Source organism: Tyto alba, unplaced genomic scaffold (genome assembly GCF_018691265.1).
Source record: "Tyto alba isolate M040663 unplaced genomic scaffold, T.alba_DEE_v4.0 Super-Scaffold_41, whole genome shotgun sequence".
Classification (NCBI taxonomy): domain Eukaryota; kingdom Metazoa; phylum Chordata; class Aves; order Strigiformes; family Tytonidae; genus Tyto; species Tyto alba.
In genome coordinates, this window is record NW_024881317.1 from 19,981,237 (window position 1) to 19,993,320 (window position 12,084).

Here is a 12,084-nt window from a genome sequence, read left to right on the forward strand (position 1 = left end):
AAAAATCTGCAGCTCTAAGAACCAGTTTATATATTTATACCACAACATCAGAGTAAAAACAGTCATTAGCAAGGACTGAGGAAGAAGCAAACTGTCAACAAATGTAATTTTGCTCAGTCTATACATACACCAAATGGTAATGTGAAACCAGAATCTGACTAAAGGATAATTTCACAAAAACCTTGTTCCATTACTATGCTACTTAAATTTGCACCTTAGCAGCAATACTTTATCAAACTGAAAAGTACATATTACAGAAGATCCTGGAGAACCTGTAATGAATACACTTTTTGTATTCTTAAAAAGGGTTCATTTTCATCAAAGATCCTGATTAAGTCAAGCACAGTTTTTAAAAGTAAAAGCTTGATGACCTAGTTCCACTTTATAAATGGCATTTCTTGACAGATCATAATGTAACTTGTTTTATCGGGTTTTGCATAATTCTCATGAAATACAGTTGAATCCCACTGACTAGAATCTCATTAAGAGGAAAAAAGTTAGCTCTGTAATACACAAATTCTTGTATAAAAGAAGCAAGTCGTTATTTTTTTATTACTATCTTTTATTGCAATATTACCTAGAAGACAGCCAGGATAAACATCAGTTTGTTTTGAGGCTGCATTAAAAAATGTAGAATACATAATTCCATTAATGAACAAATACAAAAAGAAATGGCTTGCAATAAAACCAGTAATACCTGATATAAAGTATTTCTGCCCTATATTCTCTAGGTTCTGTCTATCAGGAAAAAAATTAGAAGCAAATTTGTATCAAATTCAGACCACTTATTTGCATAACTCCAGAAAAGATAATGAGATTGATTAAACAGTAGTTTGTCCATACACCAAGCACAGCTTCTATGCATTTCCTACTCAATATAACTGTTTCTCAGCGAGCAGTGCACTGAGGGCAATACAAAGCTCTGATGTCAGTTGATTGTATACCTGTATTTTCTATTGCTTCAAGCATTTTTATACAGCATCACTCAAAAAACCCTAAAACTCCTGTTCATTTTCTTTTCTCATGATGACACCTGACCTCCAAAATCTGTAAACAACATTTAAAAGCAAAATATTAAAATGTTCTTTGATTGCAATGAAAAACATTTCCCTTGCTGATTAATACTTACCTTCTGCCTAGTCAGACTTTGGTAAGGTTTTCCATTGTATGTAAAAAAAAAAAAGACATGACACCAATACAGTTAATTTTCTTACAAGGCTAACTTTCTAAATCAGGTGAATGTCAATGAAAAAAATGGTGCTTGCAAAAGCCTAATTTCCAAAACATTTCACTCAGCTTATGAAAATACAAAGAGCTGTCAATTAAAATGCTACCTTAATAACAGGTGATATAATTTTAATAATAGGTAATATGACAAGGTGTTAAGGGATTTGCAGCTTCCCAGTCTTTAATTTGCCTCTATTTCCAATAAAAGAAGCTGAGAGGTTTGATATTATCATGTCCTATTATGCATCGCTTTTACAGCTTCAACTGTCTTTACCAGTCTCAACGAAGGTTATTTAAAACAACCATCTATTAAAAACACTGAGGTCATCTTGTGGGTAACCAGATTTACAGTTATTTAATTTAAATGTAAATGCCCTGCTAAAAAGTAACTCTTCAGTATGAGTTTATATGCAAAAGAAGTTTATACATGGGCATTTCACAACGTTTTAGACAAATCAGATAAGGTGATTTTATTGCATTAATACCATATTAATGATCTGAAATTTAGGTATGCTAGCTCTTCAAGCAGGTGATTTTTCTGCAGCTTAGTCTTTACTCCTGAAAACCAACACCACTTAGATATGGTTTTACTGTACTTTAAGCACACGAACTTCTCACTTTTCCATCTCACAGTGTCTCCTATGGAACAAGTACTTAAAACATAATGCATTTTAAAAAGTTATAAAAATTTCACTACTGAAGTATTAGTTAGGTGCTATAAGCTCAGAGCAATTTGCGTTAGACAAAAATAGTGAAAGTTACAATCAGATAATACAATGGCCAGAAATATATTCAAATAAAGAAATTATGAGTCTAAGTCTAACCACGAGGGGAGCAAGGTTCTGAACAGCTTTCTAATAGGAACTGTGGGGAAGTAAAAAAAAAAAAACAAACAAAAAAAACCATAACAAAACTAAAAAAGAACCTATTCTACAAAAAGGATTAAGATGATTCTTTTGCTTCAGCCATACTGATACTATGGGTGGTGTAAAGAATACAGTACCAACTCATAGACATACAAATTCACAAGAAGTTGCCTAGTTCTTGTTTGATAAACTAACAAACACAAAGAAGAAGATTATTCAATGATCCATTTTAAAAGCAATTTATCTGCAGATGCCTGGCTGTACACTGAGGTACAGATGTGTATAACAGATTGTACAGCGTGGACACTGGTACAGAGTGTTTTACTTTAGTTCTTTCTTCAGAGGACCTGGCAACCCAAGTGCTGGTTCAAGACATGAAAAACCTGCATTATGGAATAGAATTATGGAACTGTTACCCCATTTATCCCCTTTCCTGTTCTGAAGGAATTGCACAATTGAGAAAAAGGCAGAGAAGATGGCAAACTCCAAGCCACACAGCTCCGTTTGTAGTCCAGCAACTGCATGCTCCCCCAGAACGCAGTGGAGAGGCAAGCACTCCGTGTGGATGGCTACAACAGTAAGTCCAGGATTTCTATGTTTAAAAGATCCATGAGGTGGGCAGTAACTAATGGATCAGAGGCAAATCACCATCAAAATAAGGAATTCATCTGCAAACTTGTTATTGTATTGTACTTACCATATCTAACAAGTGCTATTGCTAATCAGAAATCATCTCTCACTATACTGATGAGCTACAAAAGTCTGCCTGTAACAGAGAAATCTCATAGGCTGACTCAATCCACTGGGCCTAACTACAGCCAGGCTTTGAGATCAATTACCCGGCATTATAAAAGGCAGGAGCTGCAAAAGCCATTAGAGAAAGGCAATTTCTGCATGCAGAGTAGTGAATTAGGGATGACATTTCAGCTCTTGCATTTGCCAGTTTATGTCAAGAAGATAACATTAATTACATTTGGATTTTGTTTTGTTTCACTGCAGTTGGGATCTGTTCTGTGTTCACTTTTATTGTTAGTAGGAAGACAGACAGTGGTATTTTACAGATCTTTGATTTCCTTCTTGTCTATCCAGCAGGGATGTAAAAAAGTCTTTTTGGATCTTAGACTGCCAAGTCTAAGACCACTAACTTAGACTAATATATTACAGTGACAGAGTGCTGGTGAGGGTGAGATGTGTGACAAAGGGGAAATTTCAAAAGCTCCATTTTCACATTTCCTACAATGACAAGAAAAAGGCCAGGCATTTGATGAACACATTTAATTTATGCATTCCCTCCAGCATGGAATAACTTTTTAAAGCATTTTAGCATATATCCCTAGTCTGTCTCTCTGTGGCTACATATCTACACCCGTGAACTGTCCATGTTAGCAGTAACTCCAAAGAAAATCAGTATTTTAAAATCATAGTTTCTACTTCAAGGGTTTGAGTTGAAGATCCTGGAGGTAAAAAGGAAGTTATTTACTTCTGTCTGCATTGGATTTGTCCCTTGGTTATCAGGAAACAAACTGATTTCCTGTATTGTTAATGCTGTATATTTTTATCGCTTCATGTAGGAGAATAGAGCAATGCAGCCAGCCCTGTCTGCATCTCACAAGTAGTCAGCTGCTTCCTTTCTCAGCACCCTTCTATTCGATGTATTGCCTCACTGTATTTTCAGAAACTTGTTCACGATGCGCACTTCCAGCTTCCCACGATATATTGCAGTTAAGATTCGCAGTGTGCTGAAACATGACTGAAAACTGGGAATTATTTTTTTACCCTATTAAAAATCCAGTTGATGCAATGTGAGGTAAATAAAGAAGTACCAATAAGCTATCCCTGGACACAAAAACGCATACAACTTCTGTTAAGGTAAGAAACTGCCATCCAGGAGTGGATGCAAGCGTTAGGATACCTTCTCTGGAATTACATTAAGAATATTTCTGTGACTTACCCTCAGAAGAAGTGAACTTAGACAAGACCTTCCCTCCACCCACTGTCAGCAAAGGCATCAAGGAGAGAAAGAGACATTACTGCTACACTTTCTTCTCTACAAAACACTCGGTAGAAAAATTCTACTAAATATTCCCGTTGTCAAGCTAGTCAGTCTTTATCCTGCTTCCTAGTGCAGACATTGAGGATTTGACTCCTTCCCCTGTATAGCAAGAAGGCAATTGAACAGTATATTCAGCAACCCAGCCTTAGAACACTATTACAGTTGCCGGAAATATATGCATGCAGGCTACAAATTTTGAAAAAAAAATTTGGAAAAAACACTCTACAAAACAACAAAAAAAATGCCAACCCACAGACATATGAGGACTACATCTTTCCTTCCCCTAATGCAAACTAAAGGATCTTACCTGGTAGGCATCTAGCTGTTCATCAGTAAATATCGTTTGCTTATTACCCATCTTAAATGAGGAATTCTTCTTCTATGCAAATGCATCCCATTAGAAATAGCTGGATTCCTCTGTATTGTAGGCATTTAGAGCACGTATACTCCGTGAATGCGCTGAAAAAATCCCAAAGCCTGCATTGAACTGGTTTTGACTGTACCTGTCCAATGAGGAAGGACACAGTATTGGGAAATCTTTGCAAGGTTTGACTCGAGTGTGCCAGGAAGGGCAGCGTAAAGATCACAGGCAGGTGTCGCCCCAAAACAGCGATGCCATTCTCCCCCTCTTCCAGATGCTTTTCTAAGAGGCATACAGAGGTTTTATACCATACCCCCCGCGTAGGCAGTCCTGGAAGAAGCGCGGGCTGCCTCCCGCCCCGGTGCCCCGCTCAGCCCGTGACGCCGGGCGCTCCCGCCCCGCACCTCCGTGTCGTGGAGCCGCTTTGCGTCACCGGTGGCGCTCGGGAGCGCAGCCGCGGGACACGCACGCAGCGAATCCAGCAGCTGGAAAGATGGATTAGCAGAGTAAACGTGTCTGCAGCTGGTAAAAGCGCATCCTAGTCAGCGCTGAGATCTGCCCTAGCGCCGCGCTGCCGGTGGGAAACGCAGCTGGATGGAGGCTCCCCGCGCCCGCAGCCTCCCCACCTGCACCGGGGCTGCAACCAGCCCTGGCCAGCGAGGATGTGCTAACTGCCAGCTATACCACTGAGTGCGAGTATTCCTTCTCACCTTAAATAAACTACAAAAATAATCGGGAAGATTAAAGTACTTGAAATGGACGTTAATCTGACTCCCTCAACTCAAGCAAGCACAGCTGGAAAGAAAAAAAAAAAAATGTTACCGCAGACTGAAGCAAAGGTAGAAAGTACCACTAGAGGGCTCACAGGGTATTTTATGAAGTAATAAAACTCTTAATTCTTTCTGGGAAAATAAACAATTAAAAAGCACGCAAGAGAGATGCAGGCAGACAGAATGAATAAAGGCAAGCAAAAGTATATTATCCAACATCTGCGGAAGGATAAGCTCCTAAGACAGCAGTAGGAAGAAGGCTGAGTGAGAAAGGATGGAACAGGGAGGAAAGGGCTGTTATAAGTTTCTTTGGAGTGCTCACTTCCCATTTGTGCACACAGAAACGGGAGAGAATTTATAAACATTTAATGAAATTCCCACCTTCTTTACCCATAGCTCTGCCAGTGGTCATTACTTCCTCAGCAAAATAGCATGTTTAATGAAAACACCTGAACAATTATTTTCTGCTTTTCCACCACAGCTTCTAAAGATCCTGACTTGATAAAAGTACTGGATAATAGGAGTTCAATGTAACTTGGCATATAACAACAAAAAATGAATATTTAACAATAATAATGAAAGTAAATGTATTGTATACACAGTAAAAATATCCGATGAAACGTGTTGGATATGTTGTAAAAACATTCTATGAAGTGCTGAACCACAGACTGTTCTGGGAGATAATTTATGTAGATCATAACATTTAGAAATGCAGATTTTATTAACTTCAAACCAGCGCTGCCCTGAGCTACAAAACCACAACATATTACCACATACACAAAATAAATGTCTTGGGCTAAGAAGGTATTCAACAAGGCTTATTAGTGATAAGCAAACATCAGAATTTTAACACTGAAATAGATGGATTCTACCAACAGAACACATTGCAGCACAGTTTCAAAATGAGAAGGGAGAAGCTACAGTAATAAGGACAATACAAACTGAATGACCTACCATCAGATCAAGAGTGCAGGAAGCATCTATTCTGAAATCCCACAGTTGAACTGACTGTTTCTTACACAGCCAAACTGACCTTTGTTTTCCTAGCCATTAGTGCTGTGAGTTTTTTCTTTTCCCCGAAGTACAGTAGCATTGGATTATCTTTATGTTCCGTAAGATTCTCCACAAGTCAGAAGTAAAGAAGAAAAAACCTCAAATCTGCAACATACAGTATTTCTAGTTATTAAAATTGCTCTTTTGACACACATTTTTTTTTTTTAATCAGAAAAGAGCAATCCATATAGGCCCCTTGAGATTAAGAACTTTCACAGAACGTGGAAGTTCTTACATGTCCTCAACACTGAACAAGCTTCATCATTGGCTTTAGTGGTTATGCATATAATTGAGCATGTTCCCTATCTGTGATTTGGTGCTACTGAAATGCCAGAGCGCAGCTGTTCTCAGTTACACCAGACCAATACTTAGTCAAGTGATTTGCATGAAATAGCACTCCATTCAGCCACCTAATTCAAGCTGCCTGTCTATGCAAATCAGATTAAATATAAATGGCCAAATTATCTTAAATTCCATTATGCAGAAGTGAACTGACATCAGGGGTGGATTGGGCTCCATATCTTTTAATCTTGTGATGCTATATACCTAACATTTTTACAGTGAAAAGACTGACATCTCACCTCTTAATTTTTTACCTGCTTTTGTATTCCTGGCTGCCTGGTCGCACTCTATCCTCAATGACACACATACCAGCTTGTCTCTATTCTTAGAATCAGATTAATAACAATAAAAACCAGAAGGGATAAATGGAAAGCACCAACTTTTTAAGACTTACTTGTGGCTACAAAGTAGGGCACAGGTAGAGATCCTGAGGTTCACAGACATATTCCTGTTTACTCCTTTGGGCCTGGCTTTCCACTCTTCTCCCTCCACTTTTCTCCTGCATATTAGAAATGCTTTGGTTTTATTCTAATGTAGAGAAATTATTCAGGAAAACTGGTATGGCTAAAAAGAGTTGATTGCTTTAAAACAGTTAGAAATCATTGCTTTAAAAGAAAGACTCAGCTTGCCAAGGGAATTGCACCCACTGAGTATGTGGACAGAAAATAAACTGTTTCTTCAATTCTTCATTCCATACTCTGAAGAGTATTTTTTAGTAAATAAAATTTAAATCCACAGATTTTTAAAAAGAGGATTCAGATACTGATTCTTGAGGGTTCAACTATATCAGCTAGCTCTTCTCAAGCATGCCATAGTGGTACCTACATTTCATGGCATAATTATCTTGCTATACTAACTGGGTAAAATTTGTAAATGGTATAATGCACAAACACTTTTTTACTCCTATCTGTTTGTATGTATCAAAGATCAGATAATTTTCCAGTTTGCTCTTTTTCACTTCTTCTATCTATATTTATCAAAGATTAGCTTTATTTGCCAGTTGGGTGTTAAGCAATACTTACTCCCAGTACAAGTTACTGCAACAAATCGATACTTTTTTTACCTGCACAGCAAGAGCTGACCTTACTTCTATCAGCACCAGCCTTCCCATCCACTTTACTGTATTTCAGTTTCTCTAAACTGTTTGCCAAAGCAAGTGATTTTAAGCTATTTAGCAACACATAGCATATATCCTGAAATCAGTTGCAAATAGAGTTTACTAAGGAGGACAGTATATTTACAACAGCCTTGCCATTTCCCTGTCCATTATACCAGAGAACATGGTCAAGTAGCCACAGTTCACCTGCTTTAAAAGTTTAATCCCTAGAGCAGAAAATATACTGTCAACCATGTACACCAGATTTAATATTTTATAGCAAGATGGCCGTCAGGTACAATAGCTTAACACCCACCCAAGGCTGCCGTCTGACCCCAGCTGCAGGGACTTGTTTCCACAGCCACAGCTCAGGGAGTGGGACAAACCATGATCACCTCAGTGAGAAGCCTGTTGCTCTGAACTGCTGCTAGCCATGGCTGCTACACCAGGTGACTTTGCTCTGATTTATTAGTAGAGGTGTAAGTTTAATAACCTCCAACAGACAGGTCATACTACCTTAAATTGCCTCTGTAAATTATGCAGAGAGAATTTGACCGTGGTTAAGTATGAACGCTCTTACTCCTCATCAAAGAAGATCAAGCTTCTATAAATAGAGATCACTACCTGTTAACAAGAGGCTCCACATAGTTTTAACAGCCAAGTTGCTTATCTACTGCATTCACAGCTCGAGCTGGTTGGCTGCAAGTTTTAATTGGGGTAAGAAGAACCTGCAAGATTTCACGCCCATTACACTGAATATTCCAACAATTTCTTTCCCACACAGATGTTTCCTTGCAGATTTGCTCTTCATAAAGATTCACTCTATTAGCAGAAAGAATGGTTTTGATCTAGAAGGGCTGCCTGTACATTTATTCTGTTGCTACTTTCTATGAGATGTTAGGGCTCCCTTCTACTGCGAGTGTAACAATGATCACTACTTCCAGTGATTGCAGGAGGGAAGTTCTATCATCCACCCATACTGTGGAAATCACCCCTGAGTCTTTGGGACTTACTTATTTGAACACTCTTCACAGCTCTGCTCACAGGTAAACAAGGAACAATAATGTTCACCTACAAGAAGTTCTGTGGAGCTAAATTAATTAAAATGCTTGTGAGTGCCTTAAATAAAGATGCTACAGAGCTACAACACATTACCATTGTAATATGCTACACCAACTGTCCCACCTTGCCTCTTGTTTAATAGTTATTGCAAACTGTAAATAAGAAATTAACTCTAAATACACAATTACAAAACAGAAATCCTAAAACAAGTGAAAATGACCGTTTGATGCTACTGCAGTGGATAGAAAAGTTGCTTTCCAAACACATGACTGACAGGAAGATGCTTAGACCCCACTGAATTTGCCTGGAAACACTGGCCTACAAGAGAATGCTTCATGGGACTGAGCTCTGTCTTATGAATGAATAAACAGAACTTGAGAAGGATGCAAAACTCACGGCCCTCAAACCGATGAAAGATGCTATCTGACTAAATTGCACTTGTTATGATGAGTGGTAACTTTCTGTAGAGGTTTTTAATGCTAAAGAAACAAACAGAAAGGAAAACCTTGTGCCAAATTTGTTGGGTTTATGAGCTTATCTATCTAGCTTAATGAAGTACACTATCTTAGAAGATGGAGGTTTCTGACTGCATTTCATTAAGCCTAATTTATCCGTAATAAATCAAGTAAAAATTATTTTTTTTTAAAAAAGATGCTTTACACAAGACAATGCTTTGCCCCAGGGACAAAATAATAAGAAATAAATAATGGCTTCCTAAGCAGACTAAATTTAATATAATGAATTTACTCAAAGAGAATCTTGATGCAGTGCTCACTAGGGGAAACAAGCTACCGCTATATCTGTATAGGCATCTTTTTTCTAGCCAAAATAACTACTAACGGTTTTATTACTGTGTTGTTTATCTTTTCTCATAACAGCTCCAAACCAGCCACTGTCAATGGCTGATTATTGTAGTAGTATTATGGTAGCAGTAAGAGTAAGATTCAAATACTCACTTACAGGTACTAAGCAGTACCTGTAAGACACAGATCAGAACAGCAACAGCTGTTGAAAATGTATGTAAAAAATAATTTCTCCTCTCAATTTACAATCAAAGTGTAAACCCAGAAAGCATGCGCAGATGCCGTCAGAAAACACAAGAAAACAACATGAATATACTGACGAGCATAGCATAGCACATAGTCAACACTTATGGAGTCCTGTGGTAAGTATTATGGCAAAAGAAACAACAAATGTAAAGAAAGGAGTCGAAAAGATGTAAACATTTCACTGGAAGCAGTACAGTAAAAACATTCGAAAATCAGCTAGTATGTCCTAGAAACATCATAGGTCAGTCTGATATAGGAGCAAGCCTCAGTTCACAAAAAGGGGGGGAAAAAGCAGAGAATAGGACATGTAAGCTGTGGAAAGTAAAGACGGCACAATGAGAGAGCCAATATGTACAAAATATGATCAAGCGTTCAACCAAAAAATAATAATTTTACAGAAACATTTAGAACAAATATCTGCAGAGTCAACTTGTATTTTGAAGACTAAAATGAAAAAACGACAGTAGTTACCAGAAGAAAATCGGTATCAAGAACATTCTGCACGCTTGCCGTTACAGACAACATCTGAAAAACTATTCTCAATGCAAAGCATTATAAAAAAAATAAATCATACACAGAGTATGCTGTTTCAACAGAGGAAAAATTGTGAGTATCCTCTGGTGCCCTGTCTGGGAGGAAAAAAAAAAAAAAAAAAAAGAGCAAGTAACACCCAGAAAATAGGAGCTACTGATAGTGTATATTGTCAAATGTCAATTCGGGGAATTTCTGCTCACACTTGCAAGAACAAAGTGAACGCACAGCCTTAGTTTTCAAACACATACAGGACAGAGGTAAGTAAATGGAAAGGCTGCTAGTAATCTGATAACTCTATCCCCAAAAATTGGCACAAAATTATACTGAGACTGAACCCAAATCTTTATGTTGCTAAGGAACTATAAGAAACAAAAGGTAGGTTTGGTTTTATTTTAAATTGTCTTTTGAGTTTAAACTTACAGGATATCTTTGACTCAGATTTTATATCACTGTTTGCAGCCAATGTGCTTAGAAATTCACTATTGATCCTGTATTAAAGCCAAGAGTCTAATTTACTCCTATCATTAATTGATTTGACAGCAAGAGTTGACATAAATTGACTAAACACAATTGCAAGCAATGGCAACACTGTTATTTAGATAGAAGTGTCTATCATATCATAAGTGGGAGTCTCTGCATCACTGTTTATCTACGCAGATAACACAGAAAGTGGAAGCAGTATCACCATTTCACAGGTAGGGAAATCTTTGGACAGACATATTGAGCCATTATTCCCAGGGGTCTAAGCTCAAACAGCCTTAGTTCTAGCTTGGTACTTTACTCTCAAGAACATCCCAAGCTACATTACCACCCTTCCCAATTCTTACTTATCATTGTAACCGCAGCTTGCCGCACGCTGCTTAGGAAGGGACTCTCCACAGCTCGGGGCCTCCCCCAGTCACAGCAGACTCCTAGAACTTACACACAGGATTATCAGCATTTTTTAAAACAGACACAAGTACATCAAAAATTAAGACAAATACGATTTTTGATGCGCCCCTATTTCAACAGCTTTGGTTTTTGACACTTTAAAGCGCAGGTTTTTTTTTCCTCTGCTGCAACAAATACCTGACACTCTTCTTGGTTAATGACAACCATTTTTTTTCCTGTAAGCGGCCCAAATCTAGAAGATGAGATTTTATACAGTATCAAATGCTTCAAAACTGGAGGCCATTTGCAAAACCGCTTGTTTGTCACTACACAGACGCCGTCACGGTACCTCCTCAGCCCCCACAGCCGGGGCTCCCGGCGTCCTCCGGCTGCCCCGGGCCGAGCCCGCCCCAGCACCTTCCGCACCAAGAGCGACGGCTCTCGGGCAGCAGCTCCGCCGGGGGCAGCCAGCGGGGGCTGGCCGGGTGCTGCCCGCCGTCCCTCAGCGGGGCGCGGGTGGGAGCGCACGGCCCTCAGCGGACCGCCGGGCGTTTCCCGCCACACAGGGCCGGTGAAGCTCCGGTGGGGCTCAGCGGGACGAGGGCATCCCGGCTTCGGGGAGCGGGATGAGGAAGAAGGCTCAGACCAGCCCGGCCGCCAAAGGCACCGGCGGGCGGGACCTGAGGTGCCGGGGCCGGGGCTGCGGCAGCTCTAGAGGGAACGGCAGGGACAACCCCGCAGGGCCCGCCCGCCGCCCCCTCAGCGCTGCGGCAGCCGCGAGCGCAGCGGCAGCTCCCCGGG

The 12,084-nt window shown here is 39.5% G+C and overlaps 1 protein-coding gene across 5 annotated transcripts in view; it reads right to left on the minus strand.

Moving 5' to 3' along the window:
* Positions 1–12,056, minus strand: part of CIB2 (calcium and integrin binding family member 2) — a 51,344-nt gene extending 39,288 nt beyond the window's left edge. The window contains exons 1-4 of one of the 5 annotated variants that reach the window (XM_032990522.2): positions 11,633–12,056; positions 11,241–11,330; positions 7,067–7,171; positions 6,311–6,435 (exon numbers count right to left, since the gene is read on the minus strand). In XM_032990522.2, the coding sequence (XP_032846413.1) occupies positions 6,311–6,370 (60 nt within the window). In that variant the 5' untranslated portion in view covers positions 6,371–6,435; positions 7,067–7,171; positions 11,241–11,330; positions 11,633–12,056. Of the gene's footprint in view, positions 1–4,044; positions 4,087–4,453; positions 5,227–6,310; positions 6,436–7,066; positions 7,172–11,240; positions 11,331–11,481 lie in introns of those variants that run through there. The other 4 variants (XM_032990523.2, XM_032990521.2, XM_032990519.2 and 1 more) reach the window with 4 other exon arrangements.
* Between the last annotated feature and the right edge of the window lie 28 nt (positions 12,057–12,084).